This window comes from Erinaceus europaeus, chromosome X (assembly GCF_950295315.1).
Source record: "Erinaceus europaeus chromosome X, mEriEur2.1, whole genome shotgun sequence".
Taxonomy (NCBI): Eukaryota; Metazoa; Chordata; class Mammalia; order Eulipotyphla; family Erinaceidae; genus Erinaceus; species Erinaceus europaeus.
Window position 1 is genome coordinate 5169822 of NC_080185.1, and position 15422 is coordinate 5185243.

The 15422-nt window shown below is 45.2% G+C and overlaps 1 protein-coding gene across 7 annotated transcripts in view; it reads right to left on the minus strand.

Annotated features, from left to right (window-relative positions):
- Nucleotides 1–15422, minus strand: part of MTM1 (myotubularin 1) — a 114945-nt gene that overhangs the window by 17910 nt on the left and 81613 nt on the right. For all 7 annotated transcript variants that reach the window (XM_060183550.1, XM_060183551.1, XM_060183552.1 and 4 more), the window contains 4 exons: nt 12821–13006; nt 3832–4038; nt 2114–2206; nt 1498–1611 (listed from right to left, as the gene is read on the minus strand). In XM_060183550.1, coding sequence (XP_060039533.1) covers nt 1498–1611; nt 2114–2206; nt 3832–4038; nt 12821–13006 — 600 coding nt within the window. The remainder of the gene's footprint in view (nt 1–1497; nt 1612–2113; nt 2207–3831; nt 4039–12820; nt 13007–15422) is intronic.

A 15422-nucleotide genomic window follows, 5' to 3' on the forward strand; every position in this document is an offset into this window, starting at 1 on the left:
GGGAAAGGGGAAACAGAGAGAGGTAGAGGAAGAGAGAGAGAGAAAGAGGGACCTGCAGCACTGCTCCATCACTCTTGAAATGACCCCCCTGCAGGTACGAACCAGGGGCTTGAACCTCGGGTCCTTGTGCATAGTAACACATGCACCCAACTGGATGTGCTACCACCAATCCCTTGAGAGGATTCTTCCATGCTGCCTGCCGAAGTTGGATGGGCATGAGCCGGGTCTCTCCCAAGCCCCCTCTTCTGCCTTCATCTCACACTCTGATGGCACTCACATCCCTAGCCTATTCTTTCTCACCCTGCCTAGAGGAAATCTATCAGTCCTCAGTTCGAGAGGCAGAGGACTCTCTGGCAGAGGGGCCCAGGAAAGCAGCCACAGATTCTAAACAGAAGTTCTGGTACTTATGTTCCTCTTCTCCTGCCCCCGGCACCTGCTACCAACCATTCCTGAGCCACTGGGCATCTCTGAGACACACAGGGCTTCCCCTCGACCTCCCTCTGTCACTTTCAGATCTGCCTAAACCCAGTGACTTCAGTCACCACCCATTTGGCTTTCCAGCTCCCACAGCTTTGCTACAGAAAGTTACTTTCTCTTTTTTAAAAAATGATAGGGCAGAGAGAAGAAAATAGGGAGAGAGAGAGTAGAGAAAGAGAAAGAGACGTGCAGCAGTGCTCCACTACTTGTGAGGCTTCTGTCCTGCAGGTGAAGGTTGGGGGCTTGAACCTGGGTCGGTGCGCATGGTGACGTGTATGCTCAATCAGGTACACCACTGCCCAGCCCTGTGAGTCCTTTCTTATTTCCCCCATCCCTGTGGGAACATGCCTTTCACAGGTTCCGTTTCTGGCATCTTCTGTCATTTGGGGGAGGAAGACTTACATAACTGGAGGGTCCCTCCTACTCTCTCAGGGGCAAAGTTAATGCCTTTGGTCCCACTGACTAGCAGACACATTGAGTCCTGAACTCAGGGTCAGCGTCAGACAGGAGATTGTTCCACCTGCCAAACCCCTCCCTGGCTACATCTCTTCCTTTCTCAGAAGACTATGTGCCTCTGGGCAGCCTTGAACAAGATGAGCCTTTTCTTTTCTTTTCTTTTCTTTTCTTTTCTTTTCTTTTCTTTTCTTTTCTTTTCTTTTCTTTTTTGCCTCCAGGGTTATCGCTGGGGCTCGGTGCCTGCACTACGAATTTACTGCTCCTGGAGGCCATTTTCCCCATTTTGTTGCCCTTGTTGTTTTGCTTGCTGTAGTTGTTATTGTTGTCATTGCTGTTGTTGGACAGGACAGAGAGAAATGGAGAGAGGAGGGAAAGACAGAGAGGGGGAGAGAGAGACACCTGCAGACCTGCTTCACTGCTTGCAAAGCAACCCCCCTGCAGGTGGGGAGCTGGGGACTCGAACCAGGATGGGATCCTTACCCCAGGCCCCTGTGCTTTGCGCCATGTGCGCTTAACCCGCTGCGCTACCACTCAGCCCCAAGATGAGCCTTTCCATACACTCACCTGTTTTTCTCGAACAGACTCACAGTTGTATAAGAAAGTCCCGAACCGGCAGCTATACAGGTGATCCAGAATGGTCATTAGAAAACGCTCGTTGAATTCAAAAGCTGTGGGGAACTAAACAAACACAGGCCAAGGCAACGTGAGGACCTGGCTGGCATCCATTGCATGCAGGGCCTCAGGCCCGCTTGTGGAGGAAGGGGTTAGGAAAGGAGCAGCAGAAACAACAGGCCAGACTTGTGGGTTCTACTGAGTGCCCAGGACATGTGGGGGTTGGGGTGAGGGCTTAAGGGTTAATCATTTGAGGTGTGGTGCCCACAGACCTGCTTATACACAAGTGAGCAGAGAAGACTCAGGCTTGTCCATCCCACCTCCCCTACATTAGCAGAGCTGATCCAGTGAAACACAGAAACCTGACCACACCATCACAACACATTCCAGAAGCAGAGTGTGAGACTCAAACCACAAGCCCCCACGTACCAACCGTTGACACACAACCAGTCACAGTTCGTCTCCTCTCTCTTTCTCTCTGCCCTGTGTTATTCTGAGGAAGGTCCAGCTAGGACCTCCAGGTTGATGCATTTGTCTCCATATCACTCTCCTCCTTGGTGCCTCTTACCTGCTTTGACATCTGCCATACACAGTCAATAAACTGGAGGAAAATGGGTGACCGGTCGGCATCAGCGTGGTTCTTATCGCCGTGGCCTATTCTCTGAAATGGATGGATGAAGGTGATTAGCTTTAGTCTCCAAGCACATGACTGAGAGAGAGAGAGAGAGAGTCAGCCTTGTGGCAGGAAAATGGAACTCAGAGATCTGTTTCTCCATGGTGATGGAGTAAACTGCACAATGTTCTGGAAACAACAGGAATGAGGCATGTACGTGCCTGCAAGCTCCAGGTCATATGGAAAAGTACTATCGTATCAGGTGAGCTATGCGACTGGTCCCCCCGACTAGGACACACCCTGGGAAGCTGTAGAGATGTGACTGGACTGTCCTGAAGCGACTGTCACCAGTGGGTAAGAGGATGCGCTAAAGTTTCAGGGCTTGAAGTAGTGTCCAATGGGGCCGAATCATAATAAGTAAAGTGAGTTTCTTTCTCTCCTAAAAGTAAGATTAAAAACTCACCATTTCTTTTCTGAGCACTGTTTCTTGGTACCTGAAAATGTGATTCACATTGACCAGGAGAGTTTGACAGAGCCTAAAAGTATAGGGAGGTGGTTCACTGGTAGACAGAGTGCATGCCCTGTTTATGTTCAACTCCTGGGACTGCATAAAATGGTGAAGCTGTGCTCACAGTCCATCTTCTCTCTCCCACACAGAAAAAAAAAAAAATATATATATATATACATTTAAAGACTGGGTGGTGGCACACCAGGTTGAAGCACATGTTGCAGTGTGCAGTGACCCAAGTTCAAGCTCCTGGCTCCCACTTGCAAGGAAAAGCTTCATGAGTAGTGAAGTAGTCCTGCACATGTCTCTCTGTCTTTCTCCCTATCTCCCTCTTCCCTCTCAGCTTCTGTCTCTATACAAAAAAACCTGTACATTTAAAAATGAAAATAGTTCGTGGGTCAGGCAGTAGCACACCCAGCACAGCAAACACCATCATGCACCAGGACCCAAGTTCAAGCCTCTGCTCTACACCTGTAGGGGGAAGCTTCATAAGTGGTGAAGCAGGTCTGTAGGTCTCTATCTCTCCTTTTCTATCTCTCCACCCTTCTCAATTTCTCTCTGTTCTGCCAAATAAAACAGAAGACAAAGAAAAGTAATAACCCTGGTGGCAATAAACAAAAATAAATATAAAAGTAAAACCTAAATAAAAATTTTAAATGGTCAAAAGCTATGCAGCTGTGTTAAGTTCAACCCATGGTGCTCCCCCTGGTGCTCCCATGTGGTGTCAGGATTCAAACCCAGGGCTTGCTTCACACACAGCAAGGAACACGCTCTGGTTGCTGAGCTATCCCCCAGTCCTAATACACAAAGAAAATTAAAAACATTAAATTATTATCTATTTCCTTTTGTTGTCCTTGTTGTTTCACTGTTGTTGTTGTTGTTGGTGTTATTGATGCCGTAGTTGTTGGATGGGACAGAGAGAAATGGAGAGAGGAGTGGAAGACAGAGGGGGAAAGAAAGATAGACACCTGCAGACCTGCTTCACTGCCTGTGAAATGACTCCCCTGCAGGTGGGGAGCTGGGGGCTCGAACTGGGATCCTTACGTTGGTCCTTGCACTTCATGCCACGTGCACTTAACCCAACTGCACTACCATCCGACTCCCCATACACAAAGAAATTTTAGGAACATGACAACTAATAAAGGCAGCAGATCCAAATACTTACAGATGCAAATTTATGTCCAAAGCTGATCCATTCCTTTTGTACCAGTATCTCGAACCCTTCAATGCTCCGATAGTAGCTGTCCAGCATCAGCATGGCCAGGGATGTCAGCTGGGCGGTCCTGTCCCAGCCATCACTGCAGTGCACGAGCACGGAGCTCTTCCCAGAGGACACCCGGTCCGCCACCTGGATGGCCCCCGTCAGCACAAGCTGGCCAAGAAAAACACGACAGTCAGGAGGCAGCTGAGGGCACTCTTCCATCTGAAAGCACGGCTGCTGTAAGCACCGGTCACCCACCGTGCATTCATAAGATTGTCCACTTGTGCAAGTCCGGGCTCACACCTCTGTGTGTGTTTTAGCCACGGCCTACCCAGCACCAAAGTTCTGGTGACAACTCACTGGCACATTGATCCCCCTGCCCAGTCTTCCTCCCCCTCTCCTTTCCTTCTGGAAGCCATCAGGGTTTTCAAAGTCCATGAGATTATTTTTAAGCTTTGCAGTACAGCTGTTGATACATGAGTACATTTGTCCATCTCCCTGTAGTAGGTGTGTACAGAACACTCTCATCCCCAACTCAGCTCCTTTCCCATCAATCATGAACCAGGACTCCAAGGCCTTTTCTACCCTTTCCCTCCCTTCTCTTACAGCCCGAGCCCTTTCCTGTATTTTACTGACTCATTTGCTTTGGTCATTCATACTCCACACATGACCAAAACCATCCATATTTTTTAAAAATGTTATTTATTTATTATTGGATAGAGAAAAAAGAGAAAATGAGAGGGGTGGGGGAGATAAAGAAGAGAAAGAGACATTTGCAGCACTGCTTTACAACTCATGAAGATTTCCCCCTGCAGGTGGGGACCAGGGGCTTGAACCCAGGTCCTTGCACACCGGTAGTGTGTACACTTAACCAGGTGCACCACCACCTGGCCGCTCCACCCACAAATTGTCTTTCACTGCCTGACTTATTTCGCTTAGCAACATCATCTCCAGTTCCAGCCACGTTGCTGCAAAAGACAAGGTTTCCCCTTTGATGACGGCTGAGTAGTAGTCCACTGAGTATATATACCATAGTTTCTGAAAGGCCTCTTTTTAACTCTAGCATGTCTTGTTTGAAAATGCTCTTAAGGTTCAGGAAAAAAAAATCTGAAAACAAGAGAGGACCTGTTGATCTTCGTGTGTAGAAACTACATTTGAATGTAACTACATATTAAGAAAATAAAGACCAAAAAGTTGAACTGTATTCTGCACTTTGGATTATGAGTATATGTGAACAACTTGCTGGTTGCAAAGCCAGTGCAAATGGATCATCTTCCAACTCTGGAGGTGGCATGTCAGGCCAAGGTCAGGATCAAGTGAGCGGGCAAGATCTCACTCTCTCCAGGGGACTCAGTCCTAGGTCTCTCTCCTGACTTCTGGGAGCTTCTTGGCTGGTGGTAGCATTACCCTTATTTTCCTGGGGACAGAGTCCCCGTAGATCAGGCCCACCTGACCCAAGTGTGACCTCATCTCACCTGCAATCCTCTTTGCAAATTAGGTCACACTCGGAGATGCCAGGGTTTGGGACTGTCACATGTGCAGAGTGGTGGTGGTGATGTGGCTTAGCCCACAATAGTGATCACATTAGAAAAATAAGTCAAACAGGTCAAATCTAGATCTCAGGCTTGAAAGAATGGACATCACCTTTTGCCCTTTGTTTTTATTAATGAAAATAAAGACACATTCATTCACTTATTTTTTTAAACTTAACTTATTTATTGGATAGATACAGAGAAGAACCAAGAGGGAAGTGGGAGACAAAGAGAGAAAGAGGGAGAGAGAGAGAGAGAGAGAGAGAGAGAGAGAGAGAGAGAGAGAGAGAAACTACAGATCTGCTTTTCCATTTGTTAAGCATCCACCCTGCAGGTGGGAAGCAAGGGTCTTGAACCTAGGTCCTTGCATGCTGTAACATAAGAGCTCAACCAAATGTACCACCACCTGGCCTTTCATTTCCCTATTAATGAGAACCAGAACCAGAGCATCACTCTCGCATATGTGATGCTAAGGATGGAACTGGAGACCTCGGGCATACGAGTCCACTGCTCTAGCACCACACCGTCTCCCCAGCTGCACTTTCAGTTGACAAGGTTGTACACTGAAATGGCTCATAAGGAGCAGTACACATAGCAGCCAGAAGGTGGAGCACCTTATAGCAAGCACATGTTACCATGAGCAAGGACCCAGGTTCAAGCCTCTGGTTCCCACCTGCATGGTGGAAACTTCAGAAACAGTGGAGCAGTACTACAGGTGTCTCCCTTTCCTTCTTTATCTCCTCCTTTCCCTTCCAAGTTTTGTCTATTTTAAAATAAAAAGACTCCTAGGAGCATTGGATTTATTGTGCAGGCACCAAACCCCAGTTGCTAACCTTGGTGGCAATGATAATATTGCTGCTGCTGATGATGATAATGACTTAACAGAACCACTGAACTGATGGATGTTGAATTCTCCCTCCGATGCCAGTGTCTGCCAAGTCAGGCACATACAGTGAGTGATAGAGTCTACAAATCACAGCACTTCCCCATGTAGTCCATGGGGGTAAAGGTGTCATATATACAGCTGTACACCTATCATCAGAATCCACCTGTGGAACACCCCTATGTCATCTGAGTGCAGGTGACTGATGGCCAGACCATGTCTCTAGCAGTGAAAAATGGCCACCCATGAGGTATAGATCCTAACCTTTGGAAACTTGTGAATATTACCAGAGGCGTTGTAGATGTGATCATATTAATGACTCTGAGATGGGGAAATTGTTTTGGATTATTCAGCAGCACTGAAATGATATTCCATGGATCCTGATAGAAGGGAGGCAGATAGAGATTTCAGACAGAAGAAAGACTGTGTGACCACAGAAGCAGGGACTGGGATGATGTGGCCACAAGCCAAGGAATGTCAGCAGCCACTGGAAGCTGGAAGAGGGCTAGAATCCTTTCTCCCAGAGTTTGTCAGAGCAGCCCAAATGCCTTACCCATCCCATGCACCTTCCAGGACCAGCTCAAAGTTATGCACAGCTCCACTCCCCTATCTCAGCTGCTGAGATCTGATCTACACCTGAGGAGTCTTGAGTCACATGCTGTTACAGGGACCCAGGTACGGTCTAGTCACACATGGCCTCTTCAAGGAACAGTGACAATTCCTTTCCTATCTTCTGTAGTTCCTTCTCTATAGAGAAAACTATAAAAACCTATAGGAGCCCTTTACATGTTCCAGCTAGTCTCCTGAGTCCCAACTTCTATACTTCCTCTTTTGCAGTTGGTCTTGACTTCTGATCTCCCCAGACTTCAGAGCCATTACTTATATTTATCTCTTTCAACCAAGGTTACCACTAAGGTTCACTGCCTGCATGACTCCTACTGGCCATTTTTTTCTTTTCTCTAGAGAGGAGAGGTAGAGAGGGGGACAGAGAAAGAGGAGAGACACTGCAGCACTCTGCTACCACCCGTGAAGCAACCCCCTGCAGGTACTTCCATGCGGTGCCCTAGGACTTGAACCCAGCTCTTCAAGCATGGAAACCTGTGTGTTCTACCATGTGAATCACCTGCCATCCCTGAGCTACTACTCTCTATCAATTTCTCTTCTTCTTCTTCTTCTTCTTCTTCTTCTTCTTCTTCTTCTTCTTCTTCTTCTTCTTCTTCTTCTTTTTTTTTTTTTTTTTGCCTCCAGGGTTATCACTGGGGCTCGGTGCCTGCACCACGAATCCACTGCTCCTGGAGGCTATTTTTTTTCCCTTTTGCTGCCCTTGTTGTTTATCTTTGTTGTTATTAATATTGTTGTTATTGGTGTCGTTGTTGTTGGATAGGACAGAGAGAAATGGAGAGAGGAGAGGGAGACAGAGAGGGGGAGAGAAAGATAGACACCTGCAGACCTGCTTCACCACTTGTGAAGCGATCCTTCTGCAGGTGGGGAGCCGGGGGCTTCAACCGGGATCCTTAGGCCAGTTCTTGTGCTTTTTTTTTTAACTGTTGCATCACTGCCCGGCGCCCCAGTTTCTCTTCTATCTAGTTCAAAGCAGACTCATTTTAACAATAATTTGGGGGAAAAAAGCTTCTGATTTATTGATTAAAAGAATTTATATTCACTGGGAAATATAAAGAAACCAAAGACAAGTAGAAAGAAGAAAATGATCACAGTTTCATCAACTCAGAAAAAATAACTGTTACATGTTGGCAGTCTCTCTTAACTTCTCTGTGTACAAACAGAATTCTCCTTTACTTGGGGCTCTTGAAGCCCTATCACTTTCATACATGGAGCTTTTCCTCTATGCTATTAGATATCCCTCTGCATGATTTTAATGGCTGCACAGTATTTCACTGTCCAGTCATAACTTCTCTTCCTTTTTAATTACTATGAAATCCAAGTATACTAACTATTTAAGGTCTGTGTAGTTATTTTCTTTAAAAAATGCGTCAGGGGGGCTGGGTGGTGGCACACCTTGTTGAGCGTGCATGTTACAGTGCACAAGGACTCAGGTTCAAGCCTCCAGTCCCCACCTGTAGGAGGAAATCTTTGCGAGTGGTGAAGCAGGGTTGCAGGTGTGACTGCTTCCCTCCCTCTCTAGCACACCCTCCCCTCTCCATTTCTGGCTGTATGTATCCAACAACGATAATGAAAAAGAAATTAAAGGGGGCTGGGCAGTAGCACACCAGGTTAAGTACAAATAGTGTGAAGCACAAGGATGGACTCAAGGATCCCAGTTCGAGCCCCCGGCTCCCCACCTGCAGGGGGGGGGTCGCTTTACAATCAGTGAAGCAGGTCTGCAGGTGTCTATCTTCCTCTCCCCCCTCTGTCTTCCCCTCTCTCTCAATTTCTTTCTCTCTTATCCAGCAGCAGCAACAACAATGACAATAGCAGCAACAACAACAATGAAAAAAAAAAGTCCACCAGTCCACCAGGAGCAGTGGGTTCAGAGTGCAGGCACTGAGCCCCAGAGATAACCCTGGAGGGAAAAAAAAAAAAGAAATAAAAAATGCCTCATGTATATCTTTTTGTATATACTTTTTGTATAGCTTTTTGTCTACAAAACTCCTTTTCAAAATCAAATGACCCTCAATCCTTCCTTTTTTTTTATACTATGTTTTCAAAAGTACAGCACCTACCTGTCAAAGTGCTGATATCCAAAATAAAGAACTTAAAATACAACAGCCAAAAATACCCCTAACAAAAATAAATAAATAAATAAATAAATACATAAAGGAGTGCTCATGAAGTAGCTTACTTGGATAGGGCACTGCTTTGCCATATGCACAACCCTGGTTTCAGCCCAGCATCCACTGCGCTGAAGGAAGGTTTGATGCTGTGGTCTCTTTCACACACTCTCTCTCTCTGCCTCCCTGTTCCTATCTAAAAATTACTTTAAATGGGCAGAAGATCTGAAAAGACACTTCAGCAAAGAAGAAGACACAGAGGGCCAATAGCTAGACAAAAAGAAACTGCTCAGAATCACTAAGTACAAGAGGTATGAAAGTTAAAACAACAGTGATTTAATGCCTTATACCGGTGAGGATGGCCACAAAATAAGGACAGAAACAGCATGTGCTGGTGGGGACATGGAGAGAAAGAAATCTGCTACACCACTGATGGAAAGGGAAGTGGCCCTGATCCTCCGGGCAACAGTCTAGAGATGCTTTACAATGCCCAAAGTAAAGCCACCATAGGATCCAGTAATCTAGGTAACTATCTGTGTGAAGCATAGAGTCACCAATCCAAAAAGCTATCTGCACACCTATGTTCACTGCAGAGATTTTTACAATAGTCAAGACAGGGAGCTAAATTTTGTGCCCAGAGATAGGTAAGTGGATAAGAGAGTTGCCTATGGGGCCAGCGGAATAGCTCACCTGGATAGTGCGTTGCTTTGCCATGTGTGTGTGACCCAGGTTCAAGCCCAGACCTCATTGCATTGAAGAAAGCTTCTGTGCTGTGGTCTCATCCACTCTCTCTTTCTCTGTCTTTCTGTCTCCAAAAATAAATAAATGAATAATTAAATGTTTCCCCAGAGACACACCTTACTAGGGAAAGAGAGAGGCAGAGTGGGAGTATGGACCGACCAGTCAACGCCCATGTTCAGCGGGGAAGCAATTACAGAAGCCAGACCTTCTACCTTCTGCAACCCTCAACGACCCTGGGTCCATGCTCCCAGAGGGATAGAGAATGGGAAAGCTACCATGGGAGGGGGTGGGTTATGGGGATTGGGTGGTGGGAATTGTGTGGAGTTGTACCCCTCCTACCTTATGTTTTTGTTCACTAATCCTTTCTTAAATAAAAAATTTAAAAAAAAAAACCCAGGAATTTGTGGTTTCTTTACATAGTGGAAGAGAGCTGCTAGAATGGTTGCCACTTGCTACAACATGGATGGGGCTGGAGGCAGCCATGTTAAACCAAACTAAGTCAGAAGAGAAAGACAAACACCTGAAGAGCTCACTCATCGGGAGAGGGGAGATGTCAGAAACCAAGCAGGGGGGAGTCGGGCGGTAGCGCAGCAGGTTAAGCGCACGTGGCACAAAGCGCAAGGACCGGCGTAAGGATCCTGGTTTGAGCCCCCAGCTTCCCACCTGCAGGGGAGTCGCTTCACAGGTGGTGAAGCAGGTCTGCAGGTGTCTATCTTTCTCTCCACCTCTCTGTCTTCCCCTTCTCTCTCCATTTCTCTCTGTCCTATCCAACAACAACGACATTAATAATATCTATAACAATAAACAACAAGGGCAACAAAAGTGAATAAATAAATAAATAAATAAATAAATGTAAAAAAAAGAAAGAAAGCTGGTGGACAGCTTTACCATACAAGGACCGGGTTCAATCGTGGCACCACATGGGAGCACCATTCACAAGGAGGAAGCTTTCCAAGTGGTAGAGTAGCACTGTGTTCTCTTTTCTCTATCTGTCCCTCCCACTCCCTGTTTCTCTCTGTGACCGAAAAGGGGGAAGGAGGGGTTCTGCTAGAAGTAGTGGACTTAAGTAGGCTCGAAGCCCTGGCAGGAGTAAAAGTTTGATCTTATAAACCAGGATCACCTTATGAGAAAGAAAAACCATTCACCTCTTTGAAACAGCCTTTTTGTTTGTTTTGATCCCCCCTCCACTAAAGCTCCACCACTCTGAACCAACTATTTACTTTCAGACAAAAGAGAGTGACAGAGGGGTAAAGGAAAGACACCACGGCACCAAAGCTTCCCACAGTGTAGTGGGACCAGGTTCCAACTTGCATCATGCACTTGACACAGCAGGTACACACTATCCAGGCGAGCTCGCTTGCTGGCATGAATGTTTGCTTGCAGAACTAAAAGGCATCTTTCTAGAGTGCTGGCTGCCTCAGATAACTTCAAGAACTTTGACTTTCAAAAAGAATGGAGACATCTGGGCTGGGTGGAGGCACACCTGGTAGAGTGTTTACATTACAGTGTGCAAGGACTCAGGTTCAAGTTCCCAGATTTCACGTGTAGAGAAGGTTCATAAGTGGTGAATAGGGCTGCAATTTTCTGTCTATCATCCCCTCCCCTCTTGATTCCTTTCTGTCACACTACGAAAATTTAATTAAACAAATATTAAAAAATGAATGGAGGCTTTGGGTGTTTTGTCAAGATGGAGCACTGAATACAGTGAAAATACAACATGCATATCTTAGAGTCAGTCAACCTGTGACGAGTCGCAGTAAGGCAATCTTGCTGGGGCCTGGAAGGTGATGCTCGGTGATGTTCAGACAACAGATGGGCAGTTCCTCAACAAATCCATGTGGGCAACTCCAGGACTCAGTGCTGAGGAGGTGGAGAATGAGACCCCGCACATGCTGAAATGACTCAGGTCGAGGCTATCAAAGTACTGTCTGAACTAGGCAAATTAGAAAGGTGTGGACAGCCATCTAGCACACAATCCTGCCCCACAAATAATGTGTCCCTGTTTATTATTATTTTTGTTTTTGACTTAAGGAATTAAATTGCGAGTCCTGTCCTGGTGAGTAATTCATTTTGATTAAAATACAGCTAAGTGCATATTTTGTATTTAAAAAATTTCATCAAGATATATAACCCAATAACACAGTGGTCCAAAGAACCAAATAGGCAGTTTACTAGACAAGAGATACAGATGGCACATAGATACACGGAGAAATGCTTCACTTCACTTATTAACAGAGAAATATAAATCAAAACTATACTGAGATTCTACCACCTGTGAGAATGGCCTACATCAACTAATCAGGAAATAAAAGGTATTGGCGAGGTTGTGGAGAAAAAGGGAGTTTGCTCCACAACTAGTGGGAATGCAAACTGGTAGAGCCCTTTTGGAAAACTGGGCTGGAAAGTACTTAAACAAATAAAAATGGAATTGCTGCATGACCCAGAAATACCATTCTTGGGCATTTATCCAAAAACATTCAAACACTAATTCAAAGGGAGATATGCACCTCTATTTTCATAGCTGCAGTATTCATTAACAGCCAAATACCCATTGGCAGGTGAATAGCTAAAGAAGTTATGGGATATATACTCCGTGGAATACTACTCTGCAATTAAAAACAGATGATACTGTGTCCTTTGGGACAAAATGGATGGAACTGGAAGTGATTACATGTACTCAAATAAGAGATGAAAGACAATTACCATATGACTTCACTCATATATGGAGTCAAGAGGCCTGAAATGCAGGAACTTAAAAAAAGAGAGAGAAAGAAAGAAAGAAGGAAGGAAGGAAGGAAGGAAGGAAGGAAGGAAGGAAGAAAGAGAGAGTAGAAGCAAATAAACTATCTCTAAGAGTGTGTGAGAACCATGGTAGTTATTTTTGTGAGGTGGGGGCACAGAACTTTGGTGGTGGGTACAGTGTGGAAATATACCCAGTAATCTTACAATCTTATAAATCACTATTATTCACAAATAAAAAATGGCAAATAACTCTATTACTTATACTCCACAGGGGATTATGAGAAAAGCAGAGATCAACGTTTGAAACTTCAAGCAGGTGTACTTGCCTTGATGTGTTCTAGCCAATGAGTGGACTCCAAGCTGGACAGCCAGTGTGATTCTTCCACGTTTGGGTAAACAATATCTTTGACTTTTTTTAAAGACTCCCGCATGACATGGATGTTATGAATGTCTAAGAAGAAGAGTTCGGCATTGGGATAGGCATCCTCACTTTCGTAGCCGCCTCCTGTTGCCTAGGAAACAAGGAGAGCAGCCATCAGTTGGGCTTTCTCCCTCACAGGTCACTTTCACAGACACCTCCAAAACTATCAGCCCTCCGAACCAAGCTGACACCCTCCTGGGGACATCCAGTAACTGTTGTGACCTGGTGCTGAGCCACCAGTGTCAGGACAAAGAGGGCAGGCTGGCATCTTCCTGAGGATGGGTATCTGCAAGGAAGAGGCCTTTCCTAGAGGTTCTGGCATGACTAACCCTGCTTCTGGACCTTGGAAGACCAGAGTGGGTGTTAACAGTCCTCTCCTTCTACCACTTGAGGGACAATACTTCGTCTTCTGGGGGTGCTACTGGCTTGCTCCAGTGTTCACCTAGGACATGATGGGGCCTGAGGAAATCAACCTGCACCTGATAGTTTATTTTGGGTGTCTCTTGGCTGTGTGATCTGGGGTGAAGCACTTAGCCTCTGAGTCTCAATGTCCTCTTCTATGGCATGGGGGTGAACATCCTAGGCCTCACAGAGTCAAAGGAACTATATGCAGAGTTGCCAGAGGCATGGCTATGGATTAGGACCTGTTTTCAGATAGCGCTCCTGATAAACTAGAAAAAAATGAAAAATCACATGAAAACTCAACAAAATACAATCAGGATCTCTCCAAAAACTCACTAAGCCAAGAGACACCAAGTTGTAGATGCTACTACAATTTTTTCTGAACTTTCTGGACAGATGATCTTACCAATGTGTCGTAAAACCTCACCTCTCCAGAGCCCTACCCCACTAAGGAAAGACAGAAACAGGCTAAGGGTATGGATCAACCCGCCAACATCCATGTTCAGCAGTTGTTGTGATGTCATTAGCATATAGCTGATGAATGGACTAATTTACATATGGGCTGACGTCAGGGTAACATCAGGACAGAACTTAAGCATGCACCAGGAGGTGCTGTTGCTGGACACTGCCTGCTGTCGGTTCCAGGCTGCTCACTCCCAGCTCCGAGCTTTCCTGTGTGCTCAAGGTACCTGCCATGGCTGCCTCTCCTGGGAACGGAACACGTGTGACTCAGCTAGCCAGTACACTCTTAAGACTTTTCTACAGCCATAATGAGTAACTATACTTCTGCCGATGACTGCTTATCTTGCTGTACCCAAAATACACATCCCATACTATTGTACCACCCTAATAACTCCTTGATAGTTTAAACCCGCTCACAGCCACGCTGCAGCCAAGTCCTTTTAATTTTAATCACAACAAGCAGTGAAACAATTACAGAAGCCAGAACTACTTTCTGTACCCCATAAAGAATTTTGGTCCAGTGGTCTGGGAGGTGGCGCAGTGGATAAAGCATTGGACTTTCAAGCATGAGGTCCTGAGTTCAATCCCTGGCAGCATATGTACCAGAGTGATGTCTGGTTCTTTCTCTCCTCCTATCTTCCTAATAAATAAAATCTTAAAAAAAAATTGGTCCATACTCCCAGAGGGGGAAGAATTATAAGGGCAAGATGACCAGGGAGCTGTGAACTCTAATTCCGTTCCGCCAGGACACACAGAGAGAAGAGGGACAGAAAGAAAGAAAGAAAGAAAGAAAGAAAGAAAGAAAGAAAGAAAGAAAGAAAGAAAGAAAGAAAGAAAGAGAGAGAGAAAGAGAGAGAGAGAGAGAGAGAGAGAGAAAGAAAGAAAGAAAGAAAGAAAGAAAGAAAGAAAGAAAGAAAAAAGGAAGGAAGGAAGGAAGGAAGGACACTCGGAAGTAGTAGGTATGACTTAGAAAGGAAGAAAAGGCAGGACCATAGGAAAAAAAATGGACATATAAATAAAGACAAACAGTAATAGAAATAATAGTAAACCCATATCTGTGATCTTGGGAATGGGCACACAGAACTCTGGTGGTGGGAAAGGTGTGGAATTATATCCCTATTATCTTATAATTTTGCAAATCAATATTAAATCACTAATAAAAAATTTAAACAGGAATTACATGCTTTCACAGCTCACACTAGCCACTCTGAGGTCCTAGGTAATATGAATATTGCTTTAGAAATATATTAGTTATGGGGCTGTGAGGTAGTAGACTGGTTAAGTACACATACTGCCATGTGCAAGGATCTGGGTTCAAGCCCTGGGTCTCCACTTACAGGCGGAAAACCTCCTAAGCAGTGAAGTGATGTTCCACATGTTCTCTCCCTAACACCCTAACACCCTTCCCTTTCCATTTTTCTCTGTCCTGTCAAGTAAATTAAGTTAAAAAAACAGATATATGGGCAGGGGGTCGTTAGCATAATGGTTATGCAAAGAAACTCTCATGCCTGAGGCTCCGAAGTCCCAGGTTTAATCCCATGCACCACCATAAGCTAAAGCTGAGCAGTATTCAGAAAAAAATAAATAAATAAAAGAAGACATACTTTAAATAGATATATTACTTATGGACTTTCTTCTAAGTA